General features: G+C 39.4%; 1 protein-coding gene across 1 annotated transcript in view; it reads right to left on the bottom strand.

The window, feature by feature from the left end:
- LOC109423438 (ankyrin-3) overlaps nucleotides 1-15,678 on the bottom strand; it is a 234,757-nt gene that overhangs the window by 13,806 nt on the left and 205,273 nt on the right. The window contains exons 6-10 of the mRNA XM_062858790.1: nucleotides 11,927-12,130; nucleotides 10,388-11,131; nucleotides 5,777-6,225; nucleotides 5,661-5,678; nucleotides 5,203-5,588 (exon numbers count right to left, since the gene is read on the bottom strand). Of these exons, the coding sequence (XP_062714774.1) occupies nucleotides 5,203-5,588; nucleotides 5,661-5,678; nucleotides 5,777-6,225; nucleotides 10,388-11,131; nucleotides 11,927-12,130 (1,801 nt within the window). The remainder of the gene's footprint in view (nucleotides 1-5,202; nucleotides 5,589-5,660; nucleotides 5,679-5,776; nucleotides 6,226-10,387; nucleotides 11,132-11,926; nucleotides 12,131-15,678) is intronic.

Raw genomic sequence — 15,678 nt, 5'->3', positions numbered from 1 at the left:
TGTGGGAATTTCTGAAAAAATCGCTAGAGGGTTTCCTGGGAGAATCCGCGGAGGAACTTTTGGAGGATTTCCTGGAGGAATCTTCGAAGGAGGAATCCCTGGGAAAATCCCTGCTTGAATTCATGGAAGAATCCTGATGAAATCTCAGGAGAAATTCCTGGATGAAATCCTGGAGGAATTCCTTGAGGTATTCCAGTGGGAATTTCTGGAGAAATCCATGATGGAATTCTTCGAGAAATCTCTAGAGGAATTCCTTAAAGAATTACTGGATACAATTCTAGAGGAATCTCCAGAGGAATTCTGGTGGATTTCTATTTCTATAGTTTTTCTATTTCTGAAAAAAAAATACATTGAGAAAATCCTGAACGAATTTCTAGCGGAATTTCTGGAGGAATTCTTGAAGATATCCTTGAAGGAATTCCTGAAGGAATCCCTGGGGAATCCTTGAAGAAATTTGTGAAGAAATCCCTGGAGGAATCTCTAGAGGAATTCCTGGAGGAATGCCTGGAGGAATCCATCGAAAAATTCCTGAAGAATTTCCAGGAAGAATGTATGTAGAAATCACTAGAGGATTTGCTGGAAGAATCCTTAAAGGATCTTATGGAGGGTTTCCTGCAGGAATCCTCTAAGGTTTTGCTGAAGGAATCCCTGGGAAAATCCTTGGTAGAATTCACGGAGAAATCCGTGAAAGAATTCCTGAAGGAATCTCAGGAGAAATTCCTGGAGAAATACCTGAAGGAATCCCTGAAAAATTCCTGAGGGTATTTCTGGAGAATTACCAGGAAAAAAATCTGAAAAAAACTCTAGAAGATTTTCTGCTGACATAATTTCTGGAGGATGTCCAGGAGCAAAACTTGTATCAATTCCTAAGTGAAATTGCTGGAGGAATTCTTAAAGAAATTCTTGGGATAATTCCTGGAGAATTTCCTGGAGGAGTTCTTGGAGAAATTCCTGGATAAAATCTTGGAGGAATGCCTGGATGAATTCTTGGAGGTTTTCTTTTGGAGGAATCTCTAGATGAATTCTTACAACAATTACTGGATGAATTTATTTATTTATTTATCTACAGTCTTCGATTTTTATGTCGCACAGACTAAAACTTAATTACTAATTCTTGATTTAAAAACATTTCTACTTAGGCTAAAGTCATATAGATAGTAAACAACATTAAACAATTGACAACAAACATTCAGGGGGAATCCCTAAAGGAACTCTGGGAAAAAAAATCTGGAAAAATCGCCTGAGAAATTCCTGAAGGAATTTCTAGGGGAGCATCCATTAAGTACGTCACGCTCAAATTGGGAATTTTCAACCCCCCCTCCCCCCTTCGTACGGGTTTTTCCTATACTTAAGACATTGCTCGTCACACTTTTACAAACCCCCCCTCCCCCCTTGGACCGTGACGTACTTAATGGATGGCCCCTAGAGAAATTTCTAGAGAAATTTCCGGAGAAATTCCTGGAGAAACCCTCGAAGGAATTTATGAAGAAATCACTGGGAGAATCCTTGTTCTTGGAGCCCCTGAAAAAATCTCTGAAGAAGTTCCTGGAAGAAGTTTTAGCGAAATTCTTTGAGGAATCCCTGCAGCAATTCCTGGAAGAAAATCTGTAAGAATTCTTGGATTTCTGAAGGAATCCCTGAAAGATTTACTGGAGAAATTCTTTGATAATTTGCTGACTTAATTTATGATGGAATTCTTTGATTATTTCCTGGTGATGGGAAACTCTGGGAAAAAGTCTGGGAAAATCGCCTGAGAAATTCCTAAAGGAATTTCTAGAGAAATTTCTAGAAAAATTCCTGGGGAAATCCTCGAAGGAATTTCTGAAGAAATCCCTGGGAGAATCCTTCCTCGTGGAGCCCCTGGAAAAAATCCCTGAAGAAGTTCCTGGAGGAAGTTTTAGCGGAATTCTTGGAGGAATGCCTGCAGCAATTCCTGGAGGAAAATCTGGAAGAATTCTTGGATTTCTGAAGGAATCCCTGAAAGATTTACTGGAGAAATTCTTGGATAATTTGCTGACATAATTTATGATGGAATTCCTTGATTAATTCCTGGTGATGAGTGTAGAATAAGCAAACGTTAAAATACACGTAAATAAAAATAATGAAAAAAATCATGGAGGAATCCCTGTAGAAATTCCTGGAGTAGTTTCTGGAGGAAGTCCTCGAGGAGACCCTGGAGAAATTCCTGGATGAAGTCCTGGAGGAATGCCTGCATGAATTTCTGGAGGAATCCCAGGAAGAATTCCTGAAGCAATCCCAGGAGAAACTCCTGCAAGAACTCTTGGGGAATTCCAGGAGAAATTTCTGATGGAATCCCTGGATGAACTTTTAGGGGAATCCCTGCAGCAATTCCCAGAATCCCTGGAATAATTCCTGGAGGAACCTCTGGAGAAATTAATGCAAAAATCACTTGAGAATTTCGGGGAGGAATTCCAGGAAGAATTCCTAATAAATTGCAAATGGAATCCTTCGAGAAATCCTGAAGGAATTCTAAGAAGAGTTCGTGGAGGAACTCTTTGAGGAATCCCTGCAGCAGTTCCTGACGGAATCCCTGCAACCCTGAAGCAACCCCAGGAGGAATCCCTGAAGCAGTTCCTAGAGGCATTCCTAAGAAAATCCCTAACAGCTCCTGGAGGAAGTACTGGATAATTTATGGAGGAATTCCTGAAAGAATTCCAAGAGGAACCAAGAGGATCCTTGGAGGAATTTTAAAAATAATTCCTGGAGTTGCTCCTGAAAGAAACACAGAAGAAATTCCCGGGTGAATCCCTGGAGGAATTCCTAAAGAAATGCCATGAGGAATCCCGGCAGCAATGCCATGAGGAATTCCTTAAGAAATCCCAGGAAAGCTTCCTTAATAAATTACTGGAAGAGTTTCTGTAGGAAAAAAATATGAAGGAATATATGTCTCTGAATTTTTGTTGGAATTTTTGGGTGAACTCCCAAAAGAATGTTTGTTTTGTATAATGTTTTAAGGAACTCCTGGATTAATTTTTAGCTGATCTCTGCTTAAAATTTCTGTACGAGTTTCTGGAAGATATTCCTGCTGTAATACTTGGAATTATTCCAGATTGAATTATTGGAGCAATCACTAGTGGAATTCTCGAAGGAATATATGGAGTAATCCCTGAAGAAATCTCTGAAGGAACAAATATCTGATAGAATTTCTGTTGACATTCCTTTGGGAATCCCTGGAGAAATTCCTGGAGGAATCCTCGAAAAAAGCACTGGAACAATCACTGGAGGAACCTCTATAGATATCTCAGCAGAAATTCTCGGAGGAGTGTCTGGTGAAACCCATAGAGGAATTCTTGAAAAATTCGCTGGAGCAATCCATGATGGAATCACTGAAGAAAGCTGTGCACAAATTCCAGGAGAAATTCGTCGATGCATCCTTATAGAAGTATCTGTAAAAAATGCTGAAGCATTTCTTGAATCAAACCCCGTGCAAGATGCCTATGGAAGAATACATGAAGGAGAAACTCCTTGTGGAATTTTGGAATGAACTCATGAAGAAATTCCTGAATAAATGCATAAAGGAGTTTCTGAAGGTGTCTTTGAAAGAATTCGTAAAGAAATCCCAGGCAATTTGCTCTTAGAACAGAGATGCCAGATTTGAGACTTTCTATATAGACAAGATACAGAGTACAGAAAAATACAGATTTTTCAAATGTTATACAGATTTCTCCAGAACGAACATTTGAGAGGCGTTTCAGAAGGATTCAACAGGTTTTCATTTCAGGGGCGTTTCTAAAAGTTCCAAAGACATTTCAGTCGTTGGAGAACCACTGAAAAATATCTCATGCTCTAGCAGAAAATGCATCCTCAAAAGCGATTCGTCTGTAGGATGTTACACAGTATCAGTAATGTAACAAAAACCCGTCGATTGCGCTCGTAGATATTAAAGTCTTCACTCGCGAAACTTCTTGGATGACCTAGAACATCTTTGGAAAGTATTTCTCTACAGAACCAAGCTCCATGGACTAGTAGGATGTTGTAACGCATCAGTAATGTAACAATAATCCACTCATTATGTTTATGTTGATCTTAAGGCCTGTACTTTCGGAAGTTCTTGGATTACCTGAAACATCTTTGAAAATTACATCTCAATAGAACCGTGTCACATAAATCTGTATGATGTTACACCGTATCAGTAATGTAACAACAATTTATTGATTACGCTAGTAGATCTTCAGGCCTTTACTTGCGGAAGTTCTTGGATGACCAAGAACACGTTTACAGAACCATGCTCCATGGACCTATAGGATGCACTGCACTTCATCAGTAATCTAGCAATAACCCATTGATTTCACTTATAGATCTTAAGGCCTTTACTCGAGGCAATGCTTGGCATGGATGCCCTAGAACAGTGATCCTCAGGTCCACTTTTTCAACTGCTCATAGTGCAACACCTGGATCGATTTGTGAATCATTCAACGCGTTATTCTTGATGATTTCAGGAGTAGAAAAACTTCCATACGAAACATTGCAAGAAATGCTACGGCAACAGAGAACTGGACATCACTTGCGGCCTGCGGGCAGCATTTTGATGACCACTGCCCTAGAATATCCTTGAAAATAACTTCTCTTCAGAACTATGCGCCATGGACCTGTAGAATGTTACACCGTATCAGGAATGCAACAAAAATAAGTTTATTACGCTTGTAGATCTTAAAGTCTTAATTCGCGGAAGTTCTTGGATGATCTGTAACATCTTTGGAAAGTAGTTTTCTATAGCTCTGTATCACATGCATGTATGTACAGTCAGGATTCGTTATACACGTTACCGCCCACTTTACGCCCACCGCAATTTCTCTGTTGTCTTTCAACCAATTCAGTTCATTGTGATTCGCTTAGAGCTCTATCAGATGTAAGGCAACTGAAAAATCACGGTGGGCTTAAAGGGGGTGATGACATGTATAATGAATCCTGACTATATGTATGTATGAGCTCCACAAAGGAAAACTAATCTCCTTTGACATACAGATTTCTTGGGTAGGTGGAAGTCGACAAAAGAGAACATATTGTACAGAGTGTTTATGCTTTGGGCTTCATACCTTGAATAACTGATTTGAACGCAATTATTAGTTCTACGCATTAGTTGTACGCAATTTTTCATTGAAACGATAAGCAAGGCTTCACAGCTTCAACCTTTCGAAAAATTCAAGGAAATTTAGGAACACACAAATCAAAATGACTCACCTTCCGCCTCGAAGCAATCGTTCAGCACATCGTGGATGATCTCGTCCGACATGTCGATGTTATGCTCCCGCCACGTTTCTCCGTTGTCCGAGCGCAGGATCACTATCTCCCGTTCCTTTCCACGGAGCGACGCAAAATGGGGCACCTCCATGATGACCGGCCCGAGGAACTTGGCCCCAACGGGACCCAGTTCCAGTACCCGGCTAGCCAGCGCTTCGCCTTCCATGAGCGGCGGCGGATGCAACGTACGCTGGGGCTTCACGTAGCGACACGTGATCCGGGTAGGCTGCGCAGCCGACCGAGGTGGTACGATGATGCGGACTCCGCTGTGGCGGCAACCGCGCATCGCTCCTCCACGGGCGTCCACCAGGAACGAGACCAGGAAGCTGCAGGGGATGGAAGAAGGTTTTGAAATAAGGGGTTTTGAGACGTTTCATGGGTGCCGTGAGGGTACTCACTTCTTCCAGTGTAGCTTTCTGTTAGTTCACAGCGTAGATCCGGCAGCATATGGTTAGAATTGTTATAGTGTTTGACCTCAACCGGGAAAGAAGGATACCTGCGGCTCGTTACTTACCCGATGTGAGACTGCCGCTCGATGTTGATGTTGTCGGCAAAGTCGGTGACGGAAATGCCCGACTGTACCATCGACATGTGCTGCGGGCTGATGGAGTCCTCCATGGCCGTTGGCGGAAACTGGTGCGAGTCCGTACTCTGAGTCATCTTGTTCGAGTCGTGCCGCTCGTCGCGAGTGACGTCAATTGGAAGCGAATCGTCGCCAAGAGATTTCATCTCGTCGACGGTAAGGTAGCGATACGGTTGATCCGAGAGGACCGTGTCTTCGCCGCCTTCTTCCTCGGAGTCGGACATGAACGTTTCGTGCATGGCTTCCGGGGCGACGACACGGTATTTTTCTTCGGATGGGACATGATCCGGTGCGGTTTCTGTGTCGGTAACTGATTTCAGAGAATCCAGTACGCTGATGTAGCCCAGCTTCTGGGCGATCTTGAGTGATGTTTGTCCATTCTGGAAAAGAAATGTCACACTTTATCATTTACCATTAAAAATCACGTCACTTTTTTAGGTGTAGAGTGGACAATTATATAGTAAGAAAATTTCGTAGGTCTCGTACAAAAAGTGCGACATAGCAGAGCAGGAGGTTGATGATTGGCAATTTCTACGTGACATATTTTTTTAACCCTTCGAAGCCGGATTTTTTCCAAGCGTCATTACGGAGTTTTTTTTATATATTTCTGTGGTTTTAGTGCTCAATCGCCTAGAAAGGATAGAATATGTGGCCGAATATTTTATCTGGATAACCTAGGTCATTCAAACTATTCTTAAGTTTAGATCCTGATGCCTACGCGTGTAACCGTAACTTCTTTTATTATACTAAGCACCGATTTGTATCCTATTATGTCCAGTAAGTCTTCTGAAAGATCAATGGACAGTATCAGATCAGTCGGGATATCCTAGGTCATCCAAGCTGTCCTTGAGTTTAGATTCTAAAGTCTACGGGTGTAACGGTAACTTCTTTCATTATACAAAACTACAATTTGTATTCTATCATGTCCAGTAAGTCTTCTGAAAGATCAAAAGACAGTGTTAGAACAGTCAGGATATCATAGGTCATCCAAACTGTTCTTGAGTTTAGATCCTAAAGTCTACGCGTGTAACGATAACTTCTTTCATTATACAAAGCTACTATTTGTAATCCATCATGTCCAGTAGGTCTTCTGAAAGTTCAAAAGACAGTTTCAGAACGGACGGGATATCCTAGGTCATCCAAACTGTTCTTAAGTTAAGATCATAAGCTCTACGCGTGTAACGATAACTTCTTTCATTATTCAAAGCTACGATTTGTATTCTGGCATGTCCAGTAAATCTTCTGAAAGATCAAAAGTCTTCAGAAAGTTCAAGAGATCTGACGGGATGTCCTAGGTCATCCAAACTGTTCTTGAGTTAAGATCTTAAAGTTAACACGTGTAACGGTAGCTTCTTCGATAATACAAAGCTACGATTTGAATTTTATCATGTTCAGTAAGTCTTCTGAAAGTTCAAAGGCAGTATCAGAAAAGTCGGGATATCCTAGGTCATCCAAACTGTTCTTGAGTTTAGATCCTAAAGTCTACGCGTGTAACGGTAACTTCTAAAACATGAGTTTCATAAAAGTTTGAACAACATTTAATGTTTCCAAGGCCTTAGATTTAGGAAGAAAGATGCATTCAGCGCTTTTAAATGATTTTTTAGACAAACATGGTCGTCTACAAAGTTGTTCCTAATAATAAGGCCCTCTTTCCAATGAACATGAAAATTAGGGTGGTCCATATTTTTAAAGAATTTGGAAATGAAAGTTTTTTATTTGCAAGAATATCTATATACATTCTTCGGCAAAGTTGTACATCTATCAATTTTAAGCAAGTTTGCTAAAGTCAGTTTTTATTCAGCTTTGAAAATGATCCATCTAGAGATATTTTTCTATATTAGCATCTTAAGCTAGTTCAAGAAAAACAGGTTTTCTGGCGATAAAACGATTTGTTCTAGCGCGATAACGATCATCTTCATGCACGAAATGACGCGATTTCGAATGCTCTATAAGTGATTCTTTTTGCGACTTTGATGGAAAACTGAAACTAAAAAAGATACAGCCAGAAAACCAGCTTTTCTAAGCAAATTCAGCACAATATCTTTAGAGCGATCATTTTTGAAGCTACATAAAAACTGTCTTTGGCAAACTTTCTCAAAATTGATAGATTTACAATTTTGCCAAAGATTGTATATCGATATTTTTGAAAATTAAAAAATTTGGCTTCCAATTTTTTTGAAAATATGGACCACCCTTATTTTCATGTACATTGGAAAGAGGGCCATATTATAGGGAACAATTTTGTAGAAGACCATATTTGTCTAAAAACATTTGAAGGCACTAAATGCATCTTTCTTCGTAAATCTGGACTCTGGACCACTGTGCAATGTCTACTAGTCCTCAAAGAATTCTAGTTCATTGTATCCTTATTTAGTGTAGCAGGAGCATTGCAAGTGTAGATATAAAGGCGTGTACTTCATGAAAGTTTGGATGACCTAAATTATCACAAATCTATCATGAAGGAAGCCTTGAGAATTAAGTTGTGCAGTAAGTGGATTTGGTTGTGTAACGTTACTATCTAAAACGAAATCACTTCATGTTACAGTGGTTGTATTTAAGGTAAGGATTATTATATCCCTCTCTCTCTCTTCTTGGCGTAACGTCCTCATTGGGACAAAGCCTGCTTCTCAGCTTAGTGTTCTATGAGCACTTCCACAGTTATTAACTGAGAGCTTCCTCTGCCAATGACCATTTTGCATGCGTATATCGTGTGGCAGGCACGAAGATACTCTATGCCCAAGGAAGTCAAGGACATTTCCTTTACGAAAAGATCCTGGACCGAGCGGGAATCGAACCCGTCACCCTCAGCATGGTCATGCTGAATACCTGTGCGTTTACCGCCTCGGCTATGTGGGATTATTATATCCCATTATATCTCAAAAATAAATACCAACGCTTATTGTTCCTCGAACTGCTTTGGTAAATACAGTTGATGTAACACTACTTAACGTATTGGCACAAGCTATTATTACAGGTGCAGACCTGAAGCCATAGTCTAGTAGTTTGGTTGATCTGAAATATCTCAAAACTATCTTAGAATGACTCATGAAATGCCAGGGGGATTACATATTACAGTTGGATGTGTAATGTTACAGTTCATTGTGGAAATAATTACTATTAGTGTCAAGATCTTAACTTCAGGACAGTTTGGACAACCCTTAATGTTCCAAAGGTTTATAATAATATACAGTAGACCTTAGATTGGCTCAGTAACCGCAATTTATTATGAAACGTTACTCAGTATAGCAGATATGGCTACTGTTACGAGCGTAGATCTTTGATTCTGAACTCCAAGGTAGTTTGGCTGACCTGGAATATTTTTATAGTGTCTATAAATGACATTTGAGATTTCAAGAGCTTAGAACATCCCAGAATACTCGTTTATAACTCGTTTTTATATTCATTATTACGAATGTTAAATGAATTCACCTTTAAGGACAACTGGTATATCTATTATATCGTTTCTCCAAACTTCATGGTGTTCAGGATATTCAGGGTCGTCAGTAAAGTCTCAGATACAAATATTCCCATTTTTTTCTTTATAGAACACTCAATTTGCAACAACTTGTCGAAGACAGTATTCTGTTTTATTGAATGTGTGAATTTACACAACCGTTTATAAGTTGGGGTCACATACGACCCCTTCGGATCCAAAGGATTAAGGCGAAACTGGAAGCATTTCCTCATTTTTTTGGTTTTTGATTTTTAATAAAATAACGAAGCAATATTTTCAAAATCGCTTTTCGTACACATGTAGAGTATGGATCAAGGTATCTCCTGAATTTTTCCCTGGTGGAAAAAGTTTTCCGTTTTTGCAGAAACTATTTTTAAACAAAATTGCACAAAAAAATGGTTTCTGCAAAAACGAAAAACTTTTTCCACCAGGGAAAAATTCTGGAGATACCTTGATCCATACTCTACATGTGTACGAAAAGCGATTTTGAAAATATTGCTTCGTTATTTTATTGAAAATCAAAAACCAAAAAGTGAGGAAATGGATCCAGTTTCGCCTTAAATGAGCGATTTCAACGCGAAATTTGGTTTCAACAATTGTAAATTGTCTCTATCGGACCCTCATCTCGGTGCACAGAAAAAAATATGTAATTAAAATTCAGCGAGAAGTCATCCACATAAAGGGAATGCCAGAGTTAGTGCACTTTCACATGAGATATAATGTAAAATTACATTACCATAGGGTAAATTTCCGCCAACCATCGCGTAAATCATCATGGACTCCAACCGATTACGTGACTATTAGCGGAAATTTATACGATTGTAACGTAATTTTACATGATATCTCATGTAAATATGCACTAACTCTAGCATTTCCTTTATGTGTATGATTTGTCGCTGAATTTTACATGAACATTTCTTCAGTGTGGCCTGCGTATCGCCATTACGAAACATGTAGGGAACCCTGAGGGGCAAGGGACAAAATCATCGGCCTTATTAAAGCAAAGTATGAGGCACTGTCGTGCAGAGTACTAATGTGTATGATGTCTTGTCCGGTTACGCCCATGATCCTACCCAAGCTGTACTTACATTTGTGATCGCGTTCGGATCCGCCTTGTTTTCGAGCAAGATGTTAACAATATGGCAATGGCCTTGCTGGGCAGCTTGATGTAGCGGCGTGTAACCGATGCCGGTCGAAGCGTTGATGTCTACGCCTTGCTGGATCAGGTAGCGTACCATGTTGGCCTGACCAAAGTGCGACGCAACGTGCAGCGGAGTGTATCCGGCCTTGGTAGCGGCCTGGGTATCGGCGCCATGTTTGACCAACACTTGTGCAACATTGACGCGATCTTCCTGTGCGCAGAGATGAAGTGGCGTAAGTCCATTACGTGCCTGATGATCTGGATTGGCCTTCTGCTCCAACAGCAGTGCCGACATTTCGTGATGACCTTCCTGTGCGCTCAGATGGAGTGGAGTGAATCCGGCCTTGCTTTCGGCGTTGGCGTTGGCGCCGTATTGCAGCAGCGTTGTGGCAATGCTCATTTGATTCTTGCGAGCGGCAATATGCAACGGCGTGTGGCCGTTCTTAGCCGTTGCGTGAGGGCTAGCGCCCTTCTCTAGCAACAGTAGCGCTACGTTTTGATTATCGTAATGACTGGCTACGTGCAATGGAGTAACGCCATTCTTGCCTTGGGCATCGACTGGGGCGTTCTTCGTGAGTAGCAATTCAGCAACTTTGATGTGTCCGTACTTGGCAGTTAAATGCAGCGGCGTGAAGCCCTTCTTGGTAGCGGCATCAATCTGGGCACCGTTTTCTAGCAATGTTCCAGCAACCTAAAAATAGACAGAGATTTGACAATTTTGATTCCGGGGTTCTCTCCTCTTTTGAACAAAACTTAATCAGACCAGTTGCGAGTCGGTCGACAATACGGCCCGTGTACAAATCGTGCCTTCAACAACTCACTCGGATTGTTTAGTTGTTAGTTCTTGCATACAGTCCGGTTAATTCTAGTATTAGTCGTTTTAATGTTCTCTATTGATCTAACATGCTTGCAAGCAAAAAACGTAAAAATGAAAAGAATAAAATATAACTACCTGAACATCTTGCCTCCGAACAATTTTGCCTAGCGAAACTGTACAACCCTACTGAAATGATGTGATGAACGATTTAGTGAACGAAACAAACTAATAAGCATCAGTGAAACCAGTGACAAAATAAAATTAGCTGAAACATTTTGGTTTTACCATAAATTTATTCAAATACATTAAAAATAGATAACATAAACAACCAAGGAGAAATCATACTGCATGAGATTTTAAGAGCGATAGAAGATTTCAGCTCGTCAGACACCACAACATCAACAATCCGGCATAGTTTACAAGCTACCCTGCTTTTATGTCTAGCTAAAAACTGTATTGTGCGTTTCCTGCCGAGCAGGTCGTTGCCATTCCTCGTCCCTGTCACGGACTGGGAAACCTTAACATCTACACGATCTTTTATATGAAACGTAAAATAGCGCCCTACATAATTCTCTAGATAAAGTACTCCTGATGCCGTATCCAGAACAACTGCATCAGATAGACGGTATCTATGTGGTCCATAAGCTTTTTAGCTACCAAATTCTTTACCTCGTCCTGGCCCTCCTTGGCGGCGATGTGCAGCGCCGTGTACATGTCCTTGGTGACGGCGTCCACCTGGGCTCCGTGCTGCAGCAGCAGCATAACGATGTCCACGTTTCCGAGCCGAGAGGCAATATGCAGCGGTGTTTGCTGTTCCCGAGCGCGGGCATCTACTTGGGCTCCGTTGCGCAGCAAGATGCGAATGATGTCGGTCTGTAGTGGGGAGAGAGATAATGGATTTTTTGTTATAAATTGTTAGTCTAGGCTAGGTCTATAAATTAACGCAGATCAAAGTTGTTCTCAATTTGAGTTAGATGGGCGTGAAGGGCCTCTAGGGCCACTGCCACTGAATCAAAATTCATCCATCGTGCAACAATAACGACAATGGGATTTATGAAATTCAGTATCAAAATTTCAATAACTCATTTCAGTATCATAATGGCCATTTTTTTCTGCATAAGTTCATTATGCAACTGAAATCAGTTGTATAATGAAAAATAGTTATATAATGAAAAAATCATTGCATAAAATTTTGTATGGAACTCGTTGCAAAACTCGATTTTCAGTACTCTTCGCATGGAAAAATAAACATTTTGCAACTCGTTACATAAATAACTATTATGCCTTTCTCCCTCTTTTCTGATCCACCGGAATTCTAAGAGAAATTTTGAAGGAATCCCAAGAGAAAGCCCTGGAAATCCATAGACGAAGTCCACTATAAAAATTTATAGATGAATCGTGGAGCAATCCCCAGAGAAATTCCTGGATAACTTGTTTGAGTTATTCTTGGAGAAATAACTGAAGGCATCCATAGAGAAGTTTTTTCAAAAACTCCCTGGAGGGAGAATTTCTGAAAAATAAGCAATGAAGGAATCCTAAGAGGAAGTCCTAAAAGAATCACCAGGAAAACTTCTATTTTTTTTTATAAAACCACAGCTGAAGCCACAATAATAGGCATTCATTCCTAGATACGTTTGTGAGTTTTTTTTGTAGAAATTCAAGGAAAAAGTTCTACAGGAATACCAACAAGAATTACTGGAAAAATTCTAGTAGGAGTACCTGGAGGAGTACCCCAAGAGAAAAACTTCCGAAGGAATCAGAGCAGGAATGTGTGGGAAAATTCTTACGGAAAAATTTGACGAGATTCCTATAGAAGTTCACGAAAGAATTCCTGAAGCTGGGAGAAACTTTTCCAAACATCTTTGCAAGAATTTTTCAAGCTTCTGGGAGAAGCTCTTACAAGCTTCTGAAGCGCTTGAAAGCTCATACAAGCTTCTGAAGCGTTTAGAAGCTCTTAGAAGCTTCTCTAAACTATAAGGATAAGCTTTTCCAAGCTTCTGGGATTAGCTTTTCCATGCTTTTAGGAGAAGTTTTCCCATGCTTCTGGGAGAAAATTTTCTAGCTCTTGGAATAAGTAACTCCAACCTTCTGGGTGCTTTTTAAAGAAGCTTTTCCAAGCTTCATGGAGAAGCATTATCAAAGCTTGATGAAGCTCATGGAAAAGCATTGCCAAGCTTCTCGGAGCAGCTTTTCCAAGTAGCTATGAGAAGCTTCAAACCTTTTGGGAGAAGCTTATCCAAACTTCTGGGAAAAGATTTTTTAAGCTTCTGGAAAAGCTTTTTCAAGTTTCTCAGAGAAGCTGTTTCAAGCTTCCTGAAAAAGGTTTTTCAAACTTCCCGAAGAAGATTTTTCAAGCTTCCATAAGAAGCTTTTTCAAACTTACAGAAGAAGTTTTTCCAAGTTTCTGAGAGAAGCAGCTTAAAGTAGCTTGGAAAAGCTTTACCAAGTTTCTGGGAGAAGCCTTTCTAAGGAGTGTATCGGAAAGTAGTTGAAAATGTTCAGGATGCTCTATCTCGAAGCTGGTTTGGTCTTTTCATTTCGGTTCTTCTATGAAATCTTCACAATATAGTTAAGTTTAGAACAGCTTGGAAAAATTTGGAAAATGTTTAGTATTATTGAAAATATGGTTAAATGAATACACCTCTCAAAATAAAAATCTGCACAAAATGCAATATTGTTTAGATTTTTCAACATTTCAAAAATCTGTAGCGCATAAAATTTGTACGATAAAAAATCTGGAAAATAGTGATGCTTGTTAACAGTTATGTACACATAACATATCATTTAACACCGACTTTCAAAATTCATATTTTCGATAGAAAAATCTCCTATATCTACAAAATGGTCCACTCCAAAAAACGTCTATTTTTTCGTCAAACTTTGAAGATCTGCTTTCAATATCTTAAAAGGTAATAAAATTCTAATTTTTGCTCTAACTTACTCGTCCATAAATCAAAAAACATACCCTATTTAAAAAAATGCGAATTTTTCATTTTATGTATTTTTTATTTACGTAAACATGATTTGGAGGAGCATAGAAAAAAGAGGTTCCTCAAAAATGGCATTTTTTCATTTTTAAGAATTGCGCTTAAATGCAGTGGAGATTTTTCTTGAAAAAAATAATTTGCCTATATCATGAGGATTCTGGAGCTTATTATATTTGCACAAAAAAGTTAACTATTTTCGAACATTATCGAACTTTTTTCGCAATTTCACTTTTTTAGAAGGTGTGCAAAAATTTAAAAACATGCGTTCAGTAATCTAGGTTAAAACCCCAGTTAAAAGAACATGTTAAGAAAATCATAAAAGCCATTTCTTTTTTCAAGGATTTATACAGTACCTCCAACAATAAAATTACTTAAAAGTTGTATTAAACTATTTTTGAGGTTATTGTAAACATTTTCAACTACTTTACGATACACTCCTTAAGCTTCTGAGAGTAGCTTACCCAATTTTCTGAGAAACGCTTGACCTGTTCCTTTGTCTTGCATCAAATACAAGACACTGAAGACGACCCTAAAGTTGAGGTCGAAATACGCTTCTTTCATAGATTGCAGCAAACACATCGTTGTTATTAAATGGAACAGTAACTCGACTTTCTTTTAACTTACAAGTCACTAACGCGCCCAGTTTTTCATAATTGTAAAAAAGCTTTGTTTCTGGAAGAAGCTAATCCAAGCTTCTAGAAAAAGCTTCTCAAGCTTCTGAAAACAATTTTTCCAAGTATTTGGGATAAGTTTTTCCAGGATTCTACAGGGTGCGTGCTATATTTTTGCACTAAATGATGTCGGCCACACAGAACGCATTTCTAAAATAATACAACAATTGACATGTAATTAACGTTTTTTAGGTGATTTTCGACCGGAATACTACTAGTATACAGATGTTGGCTTTCTCGGTCTAAGGTCAGTCTAAACGGCTAGTTTTGGATTACCCGACGTTTCGGCCGGCTTTATTTGGCCTTTATCAAGGGAAAAATCAGTCAACCTTGATAAAGGCCAAATAAAGCCGGCCGAAACGTCGGGTAATCCAAAACTAGCCGCACATAACATAAGTGGAACTCCATGGTCAGAGCGAAGGAAAAAGATGTATCCTTTTCCAGCACGCGAAACTGTTATATCTTTTATAAAAGGCATCGAACTGTCATTTATTTTGGTAAACAAAAAACATCTGATCCAACCAGTATTCCAGTTTTGGCAAAGAGGAACGAAGATTGGCATCTTAGATATGCGTAAAACAAGCTGCTGGAAATCCACTTATTCATATTGCCATAATTTCATTGCAATCTTCGAAATAACACATCCACGTTTCACATATCGATGTTCCTTTATATTTAAAGCTAGATAACGCATTTTTAACTGAAGTTCACAAAGTTTCATCACAATGTATATCCTATTTTAGATCTCCACGTGCTGCAAGTC

Source organism: Aedes albopictus, chromosome 3 (assembly GCF_035046485.1).
Source record: "Aedes albopictus strain Foshan chromosome 3, AalbF5, whole genome shotgun sequence".
NCBI classification, from domain to species: Eukaryota; Metazoa; Arthropoda; class Insecta; order Diptera; family Culicidae; genus Aedes; species Aedes albopictus.
This window is presented reverse-complemented; position numbering and strand designations above follow the sequence as displayed.